Source organism: Haliotis rufescens, unplaced genomic scaffold (genome assembly GCF_023055435.1).
Source record: "Haliotis rufescens isolate VD_foot unplaced genomic scaffold, xgHalRufe1.0.p SCAF_5, whole genome shotgun sequence".
In the NCBI taxonomy this organism is placed as follows: domain Eukaryota; kingdom Metazoa; phylum Mollusca; class Gastropoda; order Lepetellida; family Haliotidae; genus Haliotis; species Haliotis rufescens.
Genome location: NW_025964223.1, coordinates 22048842 through 22069662, shown reverse-complemented (window position 1 = coordinate 22069662; position 20821 = coordinate 22048842). Strand labels below are relative to the sequence as shown.

General features: G+C 40.6%; 1 protein-coding gene across 1 annotated transcript; it reads left to right on the top strand.

Annotated features, from left to right (window-relative positions):
• The first annotated feature begins 72 nt into the window (after positions 1-72).
• On the top strand, positions 73-19596 carry LOC124111923 (CWF19-like protein 2). Its single transcript, XM_046471841.2, has 18 exons — positions 73-214; positions 1502-1612; positions 2915-3028; positions 4746-4841; positions 6148-6270; positions 6821-7033; positions 9185-9971; positions 11034-11194; positions 12339-12548; positions 13179-13253; positions 14510-14575; positions 15974-16088; positions 16579-16667; positions 17032-17148; positions 17366-17521; positions 17730-17810; positions 18649-18750; positions 19372-19596. The coding sequence occupies exons 1-18, from the start codon at positions 77-79 to the stop codon at positions 19519-19521; spliced, it is 2904 nt and encodes a 967-aa protein (XP_046327797.2). The 5' UTR covers positions 73-76; the 3' UTR covers positions 19522-19596.
• The last annotated feature ends 1225 nt before the right edge of the window (positions 19597-20821 follow it).

Genomic DNA, 20821 nt, shown 5'->3' with positions numbered 1-20821 from the left:
GCGTGTCTCATTTCATTTGTTTGCTCTCCTTTGAATGAAAATGAGTTGATTAGATTATATAAGGTAGTAATTTGATATGTCACCGGTTATATGTCGTCCGAGTTACGTCCCCTGGAAAATGGCTGGAATAAACGGAATAAACTTCCAAAGCAAAACATCCATCAACCAAGAAAGGGAATACTTGCAGAAAGCGAGGGAAAAGGTTCTTGAAAAGGTATGCTGAGTTAAGTAATCGTAGGTCAAACCACAATTATCTGACATATCGATGATAAAACAATATGATTTACAGATGACATAGCAAGGATCATATTAGAAAGGCGAATCTCAGCTTCTCTACCAGTCTTAGACAAGGATATCGTCGTGAATAGCTGCGTGCACAAATTCCGCTGTGGATCAGTGCAGAGCCGCTAGGGTTGTAGCTTTCGTCGACGAGAACCATGTCAACATCAATATATGTTTGGATGGGCACACCGCCAGCTCCGCAGTCGTGAAACCATCTAAATCTGACAAACAAATAATCTTTCTTAGGTTTCTGAAAGGTTGAAAAGAAATGTAGCCTAGTACTCTTCTATGTTCAGAGGCACTTCTAGTTCCAATCTCATTGACACTGATTAGAATCAGTTTGTTTTTTACTCCAGCACGATCACTGCCATTAAGACAATACCTTGGCTTTCTGTGTGAAGATCTGATAAACATTGGGTGATCGTACATAGCGCTTTAATTACTTTCGCGGAGGTCACGGGTGACAGCACAGCCACGGTGATTGAATTAATTAGTATCAAGCGCTTCACTGAGTACTGCCGTCCGCACCCGTCTCTCGTACAAGAGACGGCAGAGCCGTCACGCGTACACGTTACGTCTGCGACTCATAAACCATACGTAGGCAAGGTGGTAGGGCTGGGACGAATCCAAATTTACTACCCCTGTACCCACCCCACTATTACCCGACCCTACCCGGGTACCCGCTGTAGGCCTCAAGAGATGGGTACAAAATGTCCAATTGGGAATTGTTTGACCAACGTGGTTATGCCAGGTGAATCCTAAGTGAACATTGCTCATCCAATTTGATTGAAAGATGCATGGGTTCTTGATCCAGTCACATTAGCTTTCTTAAAAGATTTCATTTAATTTCTTCCACCTTCTATTGGTCATTTTTACTATAAAAAAAGCAAAACTCACACTGAATATAAATATTCCTTCCATGGTCATGGTGGTAGTATTGGTACTCCCATATTTGTCTGCTACCTAAAGAATAATGATGTATATTAATCTTAAAGTTAATCATTAAATATTTAACCAAAATTCACAGAAACAATTCCATAGTTTTACACATACAGCAGGATTAGAAATGCATACTAGTCTGTTAATCAGATGAAAATCTAGAGGGAAGACAGTACAGTAGTTGTTTTCTCCCAAAATGTAATTAGTTTTCACTCATCCAAAATCGAACTGTGGACTGGTTGGATATTGAAATACTGTACATGTGTTACTGTGTTTGCAGGCAAAGGGCAAATATGATAGAGAGGAGAGGCGACGAGAGGAAGCTGCAGCCCGGGGAGAGGACCGATGGATGCTGCCAGCCATCACAGGCAGAATACAATCTGATAGCAAGGTCACATTATTTCTTATCATGTTATGATCCACTCCATTATTCAGTGGACCAAACCTTGACAAAGAGTGCTTGAATCTATGTGATAAATAATCAGTCTTGTCCAGAATGTGTTAACCGGTCTCTTGACATCATTTTCAGTAGATTCTTAGAGTGAACCCTGCCTGTGAATAGATACTTCTGATGTGTGGCGAAGTTGCTATTTAATCCACTATTCCTTATAATGCTAACATATAGCAATACCATTAAAAATGGCAAATTTCTACTGGTCCTTATGATACCTAAACTATTGGGCAGTTTGCTAAGGACTACAAGACTAGTGCCAGTTTATAACGCTGGGTTATCATTGGTTCTGGTGCTTTTGCTGTGATATTGAACACAATGTTGAAACATTTAGGGTGAGCCTTTAGTCACTGTTCACTGGAAGTTTAACTTAACTGTCTCAAGCATAACAAGGCTTGGACAAACAGGATCAGGTGGCTCATACAGTCATGTCATCGTATCCCAACTGCGTAGATCGATGCTCATGATATCAATCTCTGGATTGTCTGGTCCAGACTCGATTATTTACAGACCACCTTCATATAGCTGGAATATTGCTGAGTGCGGCATTGATCAAGGGCAGTGATGAACAGCCTCTACTGAAACATCTTGTTAATAAGGGATAGCAGAGATGTCTGGCGGCATCATATTTTGTCACTGAACATGCTGAAGGTACTGTGTATCCCTGCAATGTCCAGATTGATCGTTGTTTATTGTCCAGAAGGTCGGTGGTTTGATTCCAAGCTGTGTCATACCAAAGCACTAAAAGATGGTACTTCTTGTTACCCTGGCTGGTCCTCAGAATGAAGGGGATTAAACAAGACTGGCTCGGAGTCAGTATACTGTGTCTGAGTTGGGTATCCTGTTAAATGCAGCATAGAATCTCGGCAAGCTAGCACTATAAAACTGGCACAAGTCCGGACTGGTACATGTTGGTACAAGCAGCCACACACACACATGTAGGTACATTGATATGTACATGGGGGCGGTCGGGTAGCCTAGTGGTTAAACCGTAGCTTGTCACGCCGAAGACCCGGGTTCGATTCCCGACATGGGTACAATGTGTGAAGCCCATTTCTGGTGTCCCCCCGCCGTGGTATTGCTGGAATATTGCTAAAAGCGGCATAAAACCATACTCACTCACTCACTCACTGATATATACATGACATAATCTTGACTGCAACATTAAACCCCACTTCACATCACCTCCAGATTGACTGAGTTTATGGGAATTAGATGTCACTTTATCATTTGAACTTTCAGACTGCAGAAAAGGCAAAAAAGAAACAGAAGAAGGAGAAAAAGAAATTAAAGAAAGAAAAGAAAAAAAGACAGAAAAAGAAAAAGCATGTTTCATCAGACAGTGGTTCAGATTCTGTAAGTTCATCAGCTAAACAATGCCTCAAAGTCTGTGTACAACGGAGCCTTCTTAGTCTGGACACCCCACAATATGGACTACTGCTGTTTGGAAACGTCTGATTATGAATAAAGGATCACTAGGACGTACCTATTAGGGCTGTTACGATTCACTCGCGTATTCGGTGAATCGAACCGTATCCATTCATGAATTGAATTTGTATTCGTTGCCACTAGAATCAAATATTTATGAATATGCAATCATGTGCATTTACATACCCTGTACCTGAAATGTCCATAAGAACATATGATATGCATAGGTTTCCTTAAAGACATCACTCTTATAATATTTAATTTGACAGGAATTTGGTCATTGTAGCATTTGAGCAGATACTAAGACTAAGTACCTGGACAAGTGCAGTATGTGAATGTATAATATAGATAATGAACAAACCATGTCAAATAATTTATGTTGTTAATGTTTCACTGAATATAACAAATAATACACCAACTGCTGACTTATTATTGTATTCGTGAATTAATATTCGTATTCATTACCCTATATTCATGATACGAATCGTATTCGCCTCATAGGTTTTTCGTTGCAGCCCTAGTACCTATGATGTGTTAATCCTGACATAAATTGTTAATGCAGGCATATCACTGGAAATAGTACCATCTAATATATCTAGGGTACGGCTCCATAAAGCAATCTGAGGTCTATGACTTTTGTCACTCCCTTTCTTTAACATAGACTTATGATAGCTGTTGAGCATGGATTAAACAAGACCCTTATTAAAAGAGTTGAAGCACTTGAATACTTACTGATTGTCATGATTATATAAACATTATTATCATATATTTCAGTTTGATCAGTTATTATGCAATCTGATTGGTTTAAAAAAAATTGTTAGATGGATTTGGATCCCAGAGCTCCAGATAACTTTTTGAGTATTGAGTTTTTACTCAAAGGTTTCTATTTTAATTGGGTTATTACTTTTTCATTGGGTAACCTATATTTTTTCACTCATCTATTCATAACTCTATTGGTGTTTTTTTTCCGCAAATGGGTACGCATTTTGAGATTTAAAAATTAACAAAAATGTTTTAGATGTATGTAACAGTTCTAAATATAGGCTTGACTTGGAAAGTGAATTAGCTTGTAACTGTGTTTCGGAAATTAGCTCATTTGTACGCATGCTGAAAAAGCTTCATTGGGTATTTATGCGTGCTGTTTTTATACATTTGACTTTTTCATTTAATGCAGGTAATTGGGTTTTGAATATTTTGGGGGGGTATTTTAAGCAAATACGCTGCTTATCTGTAGCTCTGGATCCCTGAATACTGTCTGACTTTTCTCTGCATATGATTATTTTTTGTGATAAGTACATATATTTCTTGAAAAACCAACCACATGCCATTCGTCCTGGAGAATGAAAACCACATTAATATAATATTATACCACAACGCAGTAGAATTCCAGAGTGACGTCATGGCTATCTTACAACTATGGGAGTTCATGTCGAGAGAAATTGTTATAGAAAATTGCTGTCTTTTTAAATGTCAATATGAAAATTAATCTCTGAATTGATTAAAAATAATGTACAGGTTCTGAATGATATTAATTTAGCTGGTAGATTCTGATAATCAGCCATGACATTGAGACCGGTTGACCAGGAAGTCTTGATAATGACCAGTCATGGGCACATTGCTAAGTGACATGTGTTTCATGTACCAGGATTCGGATTCGGATGACCAGTGGGTCGAGAAGTCCAGTGATGGGTCAGCTGCTCCCAGGGAGCCTGTCCGGCCAGTGCAGGGACCTACACTTCAGGTAATAAGTTTAAGTCAGATTGTTCAATAGAGAATATGAGGTACGAGGTATTACAGAGTATCTATCCTGAGTGAATGAATGGTGCAATAACCAGCCCTGGACAAGACACACATCATTTATTCACAGGGACAGATAATCTGTAAAATTCTGATTTCCAAATTGGTTATTCTATGTATTACTCATTGACATTTTCAGAAAGAAAATGAAAAAAAACCCATATGCAATGTCAACCCTACAAAGAAACTTCACTGGAGTCAGCCTATTGTTCAGATGATGTGATTTTATGCATTTGTGATGTCATGAACAATGGATGACGTCATATGATATTGTTCTCAACAAAGAAGTACCTCCTCAACCATGTGAACTGACCAATCATCTTTGAGAATCACTAAAAGCACATGTGCAAATACCAGATAATGATCATTGTTATTACACTCAATCTTTCTATCCTAGTGGATAAGATGCTAGCCAATAACCCCCCTCCCTTGTGCTTTTGTTTGTTTTGTTTTGTGCCACAGCTACATGACATCACCCTATGTTTAGAGAAAATTACTGGTACCTCTTCTAAGTGGAAACTGCTTAAATCTTTTCAAAACCCTAAATAAATGTCTTCCTGTGCCATAATCTCACACACCAAATGTGTGTCAGCGATAGAAACATCAGTTTTAGTCCACTCGTCCTTATAATGATAACATATAGCTCAAACCTTAAAAATGGCAAATTTCTAGTCCTTATGATACCTTAACTATTGGACAGTTTGGTAAGGACTACAAGACTAGTGCCAGTTTCTAATGCTGGGTTATGTTTGGTTATGGTGATTTAGGTGTGATATTGAAACATTTAGAGTTACCCTTTGGTCACTGTTTACTGGACATTTAACTTAACTGTCTCAAGCATTACAAGGCTTGGCTCATACAGTCATGTCATTGCTCATGATATCAATCACTGGATTGTCTGGTCCCGACTCGATCATTTACAGAAGGCTGTCATATAGCTGGAATATTGCTGAGTGCAATGTTGAACAACAAACAAGCAAACAAGCAAACAAGTCCTGAAAGGCTGGGATTAATCACAAAATCACAAAATCACTATGTCAGCACAGAGAGTTAGTCCATGGGACCTTCCAATATTTTGGGTAGTCTCTTGTTTGCATAAAGTGGGGTACCACTGTTAGATGATGCTGTCAATGCAGGTTCTGCCAGGTTCAAGAACTTGACTCAGCTTGTCCTTGTCTAATGCTACTGGAGTGCAGTTTTAGCTGTAGCACTTATCCTGTAAACTCATCTGTATGTGTGGATGTTTTCAGAGAGACAGCTGGATGGAGGAGGCGGGGTTGTTTGACGTACCATCAACATCCAGGAAGGACATCCGAAATAAACAGATGAAGATCAAAGAGGAGAAGAATGCAGAAATTGCGAAAGAGGCAGATGTAAATACTTATCTTATGTAAATGTAAACATTTCTAAATAGTTGCAAGGTGATGATAAATGTTCTAAATGCTACATCCCTAAAAAAATCTGATTTTCAACATACCTTTAGCATTGGACATACATTTTGGGTAAGCTGCCAAGTGCCAATTTATATCCTTATCAAAAGTAATTGGACACTAGGAACAAATTGATACGTATATGTCTGGTTCATGGGGTCATAGGTACCCTGAGACCCTTGAAGATCTGGGGTAGAATAGGTCTTCAGCAACCCATGCTTGCCGTAAAAGGCGACTATGCTTGTCGTAAGAGGCGACTAACGGGATCGGGTGGTCAGGCTTGCTGACTTGGTTGATGCATGTCACCGTATCAAAATTGCGTGGATTAATGCTCATGACGTCAGTCACTGGATTGTCTGGTCCAGACTCAATTATTTACAGACCACCGTCATATAGCTGGAATATTGCTGAGGGTGGAGTTAAAGAACAAAACATTGGTAACCATGACCACAGTGTCTAAATTACTGTTAAGCAACACTGATCATGTTGACAGGCTGCACGGCTGAAGATAGAGTTGAACCCCTACTGGCAAAATGGAGGAACTGGATTACCAGAGGAAGACCCATCCAAGTCTAAACATAAAAGGAACCATTCTGGGATAGGAGATGGAGGGTTGTCATGGCTACGGACATCCTTTGAGAGATGCAAGCAGCAGGCAGCCGAGGAGGGTCGTAGTCTGGAGGAGATGGCAGCAGAACGATGGGGGGTAGGTGCTCCACTTGTGATGAAGGATATTCTTAGGCTCCAAGGAGAATTGTATTCAGCAGGTTTGAGTAAAACTACTTCTAAAATGGATGCAGCTCTTTTGAAAAAGGAAGGGGTGAATTTTGTGATTACATTTGTCAGTAGACAAGTGCTAGATGAATGCAGACCAACATGTGCTTGGTAGTCATGTTATTTGGTTTTATAATGGGCAGTAACAAAGTGCTAAATGTTTCCATCATCACATCTTCCCGAGGCAAGGGAGTTAACTGACTTTAAAAGTCCAGTTTCCACCCTTGCCGAACTAGGCTGGAATTACTGGGCTCGATCGTTGCGCCGACAGTGGTTATTACCATTTATGTCCCTTCTAAGCCTCTCCTATCGACCAATCAGATTCCACCTCTCGTATCACTTGCGTTTGCTTCACACAAAATGGTGGCGCCCAGTCAGGACGATCTGATCGATAATCAAGATCTATATTGTGATAAAACGGGTCTTACATCACAAAATGCATCAAATCACGTGAGCACCTTGATTAAAAACATGAAAGGATTTGGAAAATATCTGCTGACAACGAATTGGCCATGCACATGCTTTGCAAACCCTGCACTCGATCGAAATCTGCACGACAGTTTATGAACTGGATTTTGATTTCGCTGCGCGATTTGATTGGACTATGCATAGACTCATTAGTCCAGACACAATGTAACTCCATAATACCAGCCTAGTTCGGCAAGGGTGGAAACTGGACTTTTATAGTCAGTTAACTCACTTGCCTCGGGAAGATGCCATCATCAATACCTCACAGTCTTTTGCATATACAGTACTTTCCTCTTTCCCTCCGAAGTACATATGGCGCTATGCAGTGTAGCAGTGACACATGTCTATTTTAAGTCAACCAATGAAATGAGGCCATTTATGATCCATGGATGTCAAATGAACCCTTACTTTTGGCCGACACTGAGGCAGTGTGTGGAGCCAACCGGCGCAAGACTAAGGCATATTTTGTATGATGTAATCAGACTGTTCTTTGGTCTGTGCACTCACTGGCTGTCCTCTCACTGGAACCAGGCCTTCGCTGGATTTGTTGGTTTCAAATAGTGAGTCCACCTCAAAGCGACCCCATCTATTCACTCACTATGAAGGGAAGTAGTGTTCACAAAACTTGGAAGTATTGATGATGAAAGGTGGGCTACATGTGTAACTTTGGGCTTTCTCCGGCATTAAGCTTACAGTCAATGTCAAGGGACCAGAGAATGAGTTCGTTATATCCGTTGTTTGTTATACACGTTTTCGCTCGGAAACGTCTGCCATCTTGGATAAGACAAAACACAATGCATGCATTGATTTGTATTAGCAGTGTATATGTTTAATGTTTGTTTTACAGATAAGATTACATGTACAGATAAGATTAACACAATAAAAATTTAACAAGGTTGATCCGTCACCGCTGATTGTATTGATTCGCCGCCATTGTGTTGATTCGCCGCTGATTGCGTACAGCCAATTGTCAGTGACACTTGACACTGAGTGAGATTGCAGGGAAAAAACCCAATCTCATTAAAAGTGCTTGCTACTGCTACACAGAGATCCGAGGACATCCCATTACAGGTCACGTCAGGAATGACCATTCGTGAACTTTCATCAACCAGTGAAATGACTAACAAGAAGTTGACTTTCACAAAGTTTGAAAACTGAATAAAATAAAATTCAGAAAGGTCTAATAGATGGCCAATATTGAGAGGCAATATTGCATGATCAGAAAACACATTGCAACTGTCACTTTCCGATCTGGTAAGCAATGCTCTGATTGGTCGGATGAAGGGCCTTTCTGACATGACCTGTGATGAGATGTCCTCAGATTTTTATTAAGCAAAAGATCACAGGAAAATGGCTCAAGTGCAAACGAGAAACCCAAATCACCTTGTCTTCAGGGATTTATATATAAATATTTTGTCTTATTAATTGTTGCTGTTCATCTTGTTGCTTTCCCAGAAAGTATATCTTAGCTATTGTGTGCATGAAATATTCATTTATTATCTTAACCTGCTCATTGTCATAGTGGCTATTTGTGATGATAAGCAAGGTGATATGTTCGAGCATTTTTTGACAATGCTTTTAGAACTTTTAAACTTGACATTGGTATTTATTTTAGTCTTTGAAGAAAATTGAGAAGATGCTTGCTGAGGCAGAGAAAAAAGAGAGGAAACAGGCTAACAGAGAATGTTCACCTCCCAGATGGAAGAAGAGAGAAAGGTCAAGGTCACCTACAAGAAATAGGCAAAGGTCGTCTCGATCTCCTCGACGTAGCAGGTCAAGGTCTCCAAATAAGGTTAGGAAAAGAAGCTATTCCAGATCTCCTGAGAGACAGAGCAATAGGTCAAGGTCACCAAGTTCAAATTATGATCGATCTCCTTCTAGAACTGATCATAGGAAAGACTCTGGTAGACATTTTATAAAACCAGGTGATTCAACGAGGGATAGGCAATCTGATAGCTCTGGGCCGAGGAGGACTTTCATGAAACCTGGTGAGTCAAGGTCAGATGACTCTAGGTCAAGGTCATTCATGAGACCTGATGACTATAGGTCTAGCAGTGATGGTTCCAGGTCTAGAACATTTATGAGGCCTGGTGACAGAGGTGATTCAGGGTCTAGAGACTCAAAGAGATTTGTGCGGCCTTCAGACGATCAGGATGAGGAACCACAAGACAGACGTCAATTTGTTCGACCAGCAGATGATAACTCACAAAGACACTTGCGCGAATCAGACTACCGTCAATCTTCACGCTCAGATTATAGATCAAGCAATGATGTCCCAAGATGGAAGAAGAAAGGCTATGAAAAGTCTGGGGGCATTAAATCATCAAGGGAAGAGGAGACAAGGTCAAGGTCACATAGAGACTCCAGAGATGATAGACATGCGAGGAAAAGGTCTCGGTCATGTGAGTGTCAGCTTGCTATTAAGTCATCATGTTTTTAAGAACTTGCTTCAATTTTGTACTGAATAATGTTGAAAACTATATTTTTAGGCAAAAATCTTTTTGACATGTAAACAGCCAAGTTAACAATGTAATCAATGTGGAGAGTTTTTTATTTTGTTTGTTCTATTTGTTGTTTAACGCCCCACTCAGCAATATTCCCGCTACATGATGGTGGCTTGTAAATAATCGAGTCTGGACCAGACAATCCAGTGAGCATCGATCCTAGCAATGTAGATCATGAGTAATATGAGTGAGTGAGTGCATGTTGTTTTTGTCCAAACTCAGCAATATTCCATGGGAGCCAGTCAAGAAATAAATTTGGACATGCAAACCAGTGGTTGATATGCAAAATGTCTCATGCTGTTGGGTCATGATGACACAGCATGGCCGCCATCATGACCATTGTGACCTACTAGTCCTCAGTTTATTGGCTCTTACAATGTTGTTATTGGTTTGTTGTTTTATGCCGCACTCAGCAATATTCCAGCTTTATGACGGCGGTCTGTAAATAATCGAGTCTGGGTCAGACAATCCAGTGATCGATATCATGAGCATCCATCAACGCAATTGGGATCGATGGCATGCATCAACCAAGTCAGCAAGCCTGACCATCCTACAACATTGGGCGCTAGGGACCTTGTCCCAGTATCTGTGAGAGGTTTATAAACATTTAAATATGTCATATGATAAATGTTTACAATAACCATGATGACAGTTTGGTGTTTGTCATACAGCTTGAGTGTTATCAAGAGGAGGAACAACATCACACTAAGAGGTGCTTTTTGAACTGTCACAATATTTCTTGTGTTTCATCTCATTGTACAATCTTCTTTTTATTTCATTTCTTTTTACCTATTATGGTGAGGGGGACAGAGATGCCTCCCTTGGGCACAACTGGAACCTATGATTGTTGGTTCAAATCCCAGTTCGCACTGATTATATTTCCCCAAACTTAAGGAATTAGGATTTTTTCCCGACATCCAACTTTTCATCAGCTTTCTAATGACTTCTGTTTCTCTGCAGACTCTTCTTCCAGTACAGACAGCAGCAGCAGCAGCAGCTCCGAGTCAGAGGCAGCGCCATCTAGTGAAGAGGAGACAACTCCAGCTGTTGAGATCCTGTCACCGCAAGAGTTGAATGCCCTTGGAGCCAAAATTCTTAAAGCTGAAATAATGGGAAATAATGTAAGCTTTTTAAGAAATGTTAGATGTTACCTTATCCTGACTCATACTAATTGCTTTAGCGTATGAGTCAAGATAAGTATAAATACAGTTTGAGACTTTCATTCCAATAATGAACCAGACATTTGGAGGTTTTGATGGAAGTAAAAATTAATGATAAACACTATTATGGAATAATAGTTAAGTATCACTGCAAACTGAAGACTGAGGGCCATACACAAACACACTGGGTTTAAACACTCACCTTCAAAGTCGATGGCCATAAGGACCGCCTCCGTGGTCTAGTGGTAGAGCGGAAGGTCAGGGGTTCGATCCCCGGCCGCGTCATACCAAAAGACGTTAAAAGATGGTACTTGTTGTTACCCTGTCTGGGGCTCGGCATTAAGGGCTAAAACAAGGACTGGTTGGCGTCAGTATACTGTGTCTGAGTGGGGTATTCATGTTAAACTGCGGCATGGTATCTCAGTGAGCTAGCACTATAAATCGGCATCAGTCCGGACTAGTACAAGCAGCCACACACACACAAGTACATGCATGTCGCTATATAAGTGCAATAATCTTGGACGCGACGTTAAACCCCATTTCACCTCACCACCGATGGCCATAAGGATATACTGGTACTTTCTATGAGATAAAAGTGCTATTTTTAGTTGGAATTTGTTTTAGAATTGTCTGTTAATGTTACTTTTGTGTTGACACAATGATATAATTCTCTGTTGTTGAGTGAGTGAGTGAGTGAGTGAGTTGGGTTTAACACCGCTTTTAACAGTATCCCAGTTATATCGTGGCGTGTCAGCTTAACGTGGGAGGAAAGCCCGAAATGATGCAGGTCTCAGACGTTTACCACTTCGGTGAAACACACAAGCACGGGTATGGTGCTGACAAACCTAGAAACATAATCGGGGCGAACCCACAATCATAGTATTCTGGTGTGCCCAAGGGAGTTGTTGCTATAGGAAAGACTGATGTAGAAGAGCTCACCCATATTATATTATTCAAACAGTGATGCTAAAACTATCAGAATTTGAAAAGTGTACTTTCAACGAGGACAAGAATTTTTCATGTGCATCATACGGTGGATGTTTAAATAAAACTTGACTGTTGCAGTATTGTGTGAATAGTGTCCAGACTATTTTTATCTCTTTAGGCTCTTGCTGAACAACTAAAAGCTAAGCTGGATACTGCTCGCAAGGTAATTGAGGACAATCCTCAGCTGGCAGCCAAACGTGAGAAGCAAGGTCAAGGTGAGCCTGAGGAGGTCGTGCTGACCCGCACAACCCGAGGAGGACTAGTTCAACCTCTACCCGATGCTAAACACGACCGAGAGACCGGAGGAAAGAGACGGAGGAAGAAGAATGTGAGACCCTTGCAGTATTTTTTGTGTGTAAAATATCATAGGATTTACCATCGGTGTCATCATGGTCATGGTCAAAGATGATACTTGTTACCCTACCTGGCAATCAGCATTAGGGGCTAAAACAAGTCGGCTTAGTGTCAGTATACGGAGTCTGAGTGGTTTATCCATGTTAACCTGTTGCATGGTACCTCACTTGGCTAGTACCACGAACCAATAAGTATCTGGACTAGTACATGCAGCCATTCACACACACACACACACACACACACATGTATGTCGCTCTATGAGTGAAATAATGTTGAACGCGACATTAAAACCCATTTGTTAGCATGAGAGCCTGAGAACTAAAGTATTTAAAGGGATAACCCCCAATCAATTAATGTTTTTGACAGTCACAATGTCTTACCTGTGCATTGTTACAAATATCTTTTTCATTCAAGCCATTTCCTTTCCAGATGACCGCTTCCATATGTTTATTATTCACCTACAGAAATGGAGAGTTTTTTTGAATAGCCAGAATAAAAAAAAGATCTGTCCCTGACTTGTTATTGTGTCTATTGATGATCAAACAAGTTTTCTTTATACAGTAAGTACCTTTTTTGACAAACTTGGTGTGTGGCTTTGTTCCAGGTCCAGACCCATGGTGGTGGAGGCGAGCGAGAGCGGTACTTTGATGATGATGACCAGCACAGCCTCAAGTCTCTTGTATGTATCCTCGATCTGTTACAAAATATTCTGTGAATTTGTTTAATCTATAGTTTATGCAGGATGCGGGGGCGGTCGGGTAGCCTAGTGGTTAAAGCGTTCGCTCGTCATGCCGAAGACCCGGGTCGATTCCCGACATGGGTACAATGTGTGAAGCTAATTTCTGGTGTCCCCCGCCGTGATATTGCTGGAATATTGCTAAAACGGAGGGAAAAACCATACTCACTCACTCACTCAATTATGCAGGATGCAAATGAACCTGAACCCAAGTTGCAATAACATGAGAACACCCCAGTAGAGACTGAAAGTGTTTTTGCCTTCAGGATTCCTGTAGCAATAGACAAATTGACCAGCGTGCCGTTGTACAAAAACAACCTTAGCGCTAAGACTGTCATAAGTCTACGTTCATGTATGGGAGTTACGATCACCTTAGCGCTAAGATCGCTTTGTACAACGGCACCCAGGGCCCTGTTCCACAAAGCGATCTTAGTGCTACATTGATCGTAAGCCTATGATTAGGTATGGGAGCTTCGACCATCTTAGCACTAAGATCACTTTGTGGAACGGGTTCCTGGGATAGTGAGCTAAGTAGCTGCTGGTAATACCAAGTTGCATCTCTGTTTATGAGTAATTGGTTAACTTAAGTTACTGGGGTAAAACTTTGACTTATTTGTCCTGAAAGTTCTGTCCAATATAGAGTAAGAGAATGAAAGATGACATGTCTCGCTGACTATCTCCCCCAGCTGTTTTTGATTCCTTGTAGCTTGGTCTTGAACATTTAGTGTTTGAACATGTTGATTCCCCAGAATTCAATTTAGATTGCACTTTATTATTTACATGCCACCATGATATATTTTGTCATGGGTGTAAAACAACATTCAGTTTCTCATTGCTTGTGACAGATTGATTCCTGTGAGATACTCTGAAACAATTTCAAAACAATTCTGACCCGTGAAGATTCGGGCTAGAATAGGTCTTCAGCAACCCATGCTTGCCATAAAAGGCGACAATGCTTGTCGTGAGAGGATCGGTAGTCAGGCTTGGCGACTTGGTTGATGCATGTCATCGTATCCCAATTGCGTGGATCGATGCTCATGATGTCAGTCTCTGGATTGTCTGGTCCAGACTTGATTATTTACAGACAGTTGTCATATAGATGGAATATTGCAGAGTGTGGCGTTAAACAAACAAACAAACAAAAACAAAACAATTCTGTGCCAGCTGACTGTTTAATATATGATTGTATTCACTTACAGGTGGAGAGGGAGAAGATGGGGACGGCGGAGGATCAGAACGCCATGTTTGCCAGGCTGGCAGGCAGGGTAAGATTCCTATTTCTGTTGGCAGTACTGCATTTGTCAGATTAATGTCTTCATGAGGCTGTTGTATGAACAATGGCTAGAAGACATTATCAGCATAAAGCCCTCTATATTGTTGAACAACTAGTGACTTGCTGAAGGCATGAATCAAGGACACCTACCCTGGCTTGCATTCAGTAATGACTTCCTTCCCTTAGAAGTTTACTTGCAACGTTCTGGGATCTAGTCTCGAAGGCAAGGAAGTTATCTGACTCGAAAAGTCCAGTTTCCACCCTTCCAGAACTAGGCTGGAATGTCTTGGCTTGATCGTAGTGCCACCAGTGGCTATCAAGACGATCTGATCGATGATCAAGATATATATTGTAATAAAACAAGTCTTACCTTGTGCAGTTCATCAAATCACATGGGCACCTTGATTAAAAACATGAAAAGATTTGGAAAATATGTGTTCTCACCCAGTTGACAGTACACATCTTTTGCAAATCTGCACGTTGAAATCCATGTTGTTTACAAACCGGATGTCGATCTTGTTACACGATTTTGATTGGACTACACATAGACTCATTCGTCCGGCAAAAATATGACAGGATCATATTATTTGTTCGAATCACAGATTCACTCTAATCAGCGAGTTAAAATTTTAGATCCCATCAACAGTATTTCAGCCATCCTTTGTTTGTCAGACCAGATCAAACCCATGCTGTGTCAGCAAAGTGGTGAACCTATACTACCTAAATTACTTCAGGTTTTCCTCCCATATTGAAATGATGAGCTGTGATATAACTGTAATACTGTTCAAAGCAGTGTTTAAGCCAACATATACACACTTATGAAGCTGCCATGATATAGCAATATGATACTGGGGACTGCAGTGCACATCGGGTCTGTACATATCTGTTGAGCTTAGTGGCCATATCAGATGGCTATTGGTCCGAAACCCAACTTCAACTTTGATTCTTGTTTGTCAGTAACTCTCTAGCTTTGGTTTTCGCACTGATGATAAATGGTAAGGACCTGCCCACATCTAGAAGACATGTCCATGACTAAAATATTTTAAGAAGAAGCATTGCAGCCCAAGTTGCTCCCTCACTGTCTAATACCACGTGGGAACACGGGTGGCCCAGTCCTCTAAGATGCTGCAATTCGTTGTGCAGAGTTGCGTCCCTTGGGCACACAAGAAACCTATGGTTGTGGGTTCGAATCCCGTTTCGCCCCGATTATGTATCTAGGTTTGTCAGCACCATACCCGTGCTCGTGGGTTTCACCGAAGTGGTAAACGTTTGAGACCTGCATCACTTCAGGCTTTCCTCTCACATTAAGCCTCACACTGTGATATAACTGGAATAATGTTAAAGGCGGCGTTAAACCCAACTCACTCACTAATACTACGTTTTCCACCAGGCTGCTGAGAAGACAGATGAGGACTTCCAAGTGGATGATGTGTTTATTAGCAAAGCTGCACGGAAACAGTCTGAGGCTCAGAATGAGGAGAAAGATCGAGCCAGGTCTATCTTGGGTGAGACTTAGATGAATATTTTACAGTCTTCAGGTCAATGCCTTTCGCATGTTTTGGTTAACTGTGTGTCATTGGAACCCAGTGGCAGGCTGCTTATAATATCAGTCACTGCTTCAGTCCAGACTCAGTTTTGTTTACTATACAGGCTGCCATCATATAGCTGGAATATTGCCTATATTGAACAACAGTTTCCAACAATGTGTATATTGAATGTCTATGGTCAGCAAAGTCTGCCCACAATGAAACTGTTGTATAGATAACTCTGAATGTCTTAAAAAGTGCATGTAAAACTCCTTCCTGTAATTTGATTCCCGACATGGGTACAATGTCTGAAGCCCATTTAAGGTGTCCTCCGCCGTGATATCGCTGGAATATTGCTAAAAGCGGCGTTAAGCCATACTCACTCACTCACTCCTGTAATTTGAGACTAGAGTAGTGGCACCAATGTATGTATGTTACTTCAGATAGAGTATTGAATATATCACTTCAGAACATAGGAAGATGGCGACTGCAATGGAGAAATGCAGATTCTGCTTTGACAAGGTGCCGAAACATCTCATTATTGCCATTGGTCTTAAGGTAAGACAAGTTAGTTTTGAACATGTCATTCGAGCACCATTTTTATTTGATATACTGGTGTTGTAAGGGACTGGTATTTTATAATAGGTGGATGGGTCCATGAAAACATGACACTGAACGAGGGGGTCCACAAAACATTTCACAACTATATTAGGGGCATGACAAATTTACACAGTTCTATTTGTTCAAATATGAGATGTTTTAATTTGAACCTTATGAAGGGATTAGTAATTTATTATATGGTATAATCATGAAAAAATGTTACTTGTATTGGGGGAGATATGTGTGTGAAAAAATGGGGGTCAGCAAAATATAACAGTCATAAGGCCAATCTCACCTATCTAATCCTGTTTGTGTACACCAGGCATATCTGTGCCTCCCGAACCACCGATCTCTGACGCCAGGTCACTGTCTGATTGTACCGATGCAGCATGTCACAGCCGGGACTGTCGTAGACGAAGATGTGTGGCAGGAGGTGCAGGTGGGTGCAGGCAGTGTTGTTATAGGCGATGTTGTTACAGGCGAGATCTTTAAACAGATTTACTCTATAATGACCCATAATGGGTTGAATTTGAATTTGAAAATAAGTTCAACAAAGTTTTTGAAATTAATTTACAATCCTAGAAAAGAAACATCTTTGTGAGGATGTGGTTATGAGGGTAATGATACCTTTATTACACATAAATGTTCTGTTTCAGACTTTCCGGAAGTGCCTGGTACGGATGTTTGAGTCCCAGGACCAGGATATTGTGTTTATGGAGACCAGCATGCACCTGAAGTACCTCCCCCACATGAGCATGGAGTGCATCCCCATGGAGAAGGAGACGGGGGACCTGGCGCCCATATACTTCAAGGTGAGACCCCCTGACATGGCACCACCACCCCCGACTCCACGTGATTCTAGTCATTAGTATATCATTTTATCATGTTACCCCAGAAGTGTGGTTATTTGCTTGTTTTGTCTGTGATGAAGATAGATTGATCACTGTGTCATGTTAATGTACAACACATGTCCAGACATTCAAGCTTAATCACTCAGTTTAATTTTTTCCTTTTCCACAGAAAGCAATACAAGACGCTGGCCCAGAATGGTCAAACAACAAGAAGCTTGTCGATCTCAGCTACAAGGATATCAGACACTCGGTCAGTCAGTCACTAGCACTTGTTCAGTGGTCAAACATTCAAGACAAGCCATTGGTCTCAAAAGGATAGTCAGTAGTTTCTGTTGCTGAACATTTTTCCAATAGAAATCATTTCTTGAATTCAACTGTAGGTGGAACACATCAGTATTAATAACTGGTCTAGAAACAGTGTTGTTGCATCTGTATTTAGGATTATCATCATCAGAATATGAGGGAGCTCTGACATGTTAGATTAGGTCTCAAACCTCTTTTGCTTATTGTTGAGGCTAAAATAGATCAGGCGGTCTGGCTCGGTGACTTGGTTGTTTGTGTGTCACCATAACCCTACGGAGCGAGTGTTGATCATAATATCAACCACTGGTTTGTCAGGCACATAATGGATTATTACAGTGTGCTGGGTGTGGCATAAAACAACATTCATGTCAAGTGTGTTCATAGGAGTAAACTAGTGTTACTAAACATCTGCAAAGTGTTGTCCATGTAGGTATGTGTACATCCATAAAGATCTGGGTTAGAATTGGTCTTCAGCAACCCATGCTTGTCATAAGAGGAGACTATGCTTGTTGTAAAAGGCGACTAACGTGATCGTGTGGTCAGACTCAGTGATTTGGTTCATGCATGTCATCGTATCCAAATTGTGTAGATTGATACTCATGATGTCAATCACTGGATTGTATGGTCCATCCTCGATTATTTACAGACTGCCGTCATATAGCTGGAATATTGATGAGCGTCGTGTTAAACAACAAACAAACAAACTTTCATGCTTAATTTCCAACACTTGTGTATCATGTCAGTCACAAGAGACCTGGTCTTGATATCAGTGACAATGTTTCCAGATCCCCAAGGGTTTTCCCTACTTCAGCGTGGACTTCGGGCTGCAGGGAGGGTTCGCACATGTCATTGAGGATGAACAGAGTTTTCCACCCTACTTTGGTCGAGTAAGTTGTCATAACGATAATCCTCGAATAGCCTGGGTATTATGTCTCCAGTCTATTATGATAAATACCCTGCACCCATCGCCACCATAGCTTCATGAGCTGGCCTTATCATGTTTTGTAATATCATTTAAATTAGACAAGAAATTGGTACTTGTTTATACCTTATGATTCAACTTTTTTTATATCATGTCTCAGTTGTTGTTTTTAACAAGTGACATGTGCTGAATGACCTATAGCCAAGACCAATACCATTCACAATATCACAGGTACATCATAAGCAGTGTGTGGCTTTGTTCCCAAGTATGCTGTAAAACATTTAATAGTCCTGTCACATTTCACCAAAATGTCGAATGAAACATAGGGAATTTGAAATTATATATTTCTCATCCTATACCACTCAAAAGAAGTTTAGGACCACCTGATTCTTTCATATTAACCATTATTAATAGGTCATGCCATGACAGATTAACTTAAGTAATATGAAAGAATCGGGTGGTGCTTGTGCCATGACAGATTAACTGTAATAATAGTTAGGAATCAGGTGGTCCTTAACTTCTTTTGAGTAGTGTATTTTCCCTTCCCCAACTTTATTTCTTAACTAAATAAACCAACACATTACAGGAGATTGTTGGTGGTATGGTTGATGCTGAACCTGGTCTATGGAGGAAGCCCCACAAGGAGAGCTTTGATGTTCAATGCAAGAAAGTTCTGGAATTTGCTGAATGGTGGAAACCGTTTGACTGGACACAGGACCTGCAAGCAAAGGACTGAATCATACACTGAGAAAATATCATTGTAAATACTGTATTGTTTGTACATTCTTTAATAAAGCTATCATGAAGTGGCCTATATTCTCATGCCTTGTTTGTAGAAACTTTCAGATAGTCAGATTTCAACACACAAGGATATACAGATCTTTCAGGTTAAGAATGTGTTTCACTGTTAAAAATATGGATACATTTTTATTCCACATTCCACAACATTCAAGAAATAACAAATCTGGGCCAGAAAATCAAGTAGTTGGCTTGATGAGCAACAATTAACCTGGTCATACATTGTAACCATCAGATCCTCACTTGACAAGTGTCGGACATATTCTGTCTGGAATCAACACAATGGCTTGTGAAAAGATTGGTGAAAAGGCACTAACAAACAACATTTTCATTTTTTGTCTGCAGTGAAATGCTATGAACAAGGAGTGACATGATGTGAGATGTGATACATTCCATGATACCGACCATGTGGCTTGATACACATCCAAGAATTTGTAAGATTGGTCCATAACAATTTGTTAGATCCTCATCTGCCCGTCTAACTCCCAATCATCTCGCATCACATAATTTTGTTGTCCCAAAGTACCTACAGACGAGCAATTGCTGTATGTGAAAATATTTCTAAGGAATCAAAAACAGTTTATGGCTGGTCAAAACTCAAGTGCGAGTGTGACTGGCTGAGTGTGTCACTGTACCCTGACAACGTGGATCACTGCTCATGCTATAGTAGCAGGTCATGGAGTCTTCCTGCAGATCACACCCTTACCTTGTCAGCTTGCTGACAGGGTTAACCTCTTTGGTCATGTGGTCTGTGGTTCGAATCTCACCACGGGACTCAGACATTTTATCGCCTCAACACTGTCGACTGCTATCTGGACGGACTTCATTACTTACAGCTTGCTGTGACCTAACTGCAGTGTTGCTTATTGTGGTATTGCTGACTGCAGCATAAAACTATTCTCAGTCATGATAATAATACATACAAGTGACCAACACCAGGTCAACACGAACTCAGCTCATACATGTAATTATAACCCTTGTCAATGGATCAGTGTACATTCAGTTTGCATTCTCAGCTCCCTGGGGAAAATACAACCCTAGCTGCCTATTAACACTGTAACCAACAACCTTCTTAAAATAAGGAGGCTGATAAAAGGGATTCAGTTACATATAACAGAAAAGTTCCATGACAAATAAAACCAATAAGGCAGGCCTTATAACAATCGACAGATATCTTGTAGTCTATAACCTATAGTACATTGTACAAGTACAACTGATATCAATACCTCATTGATGGT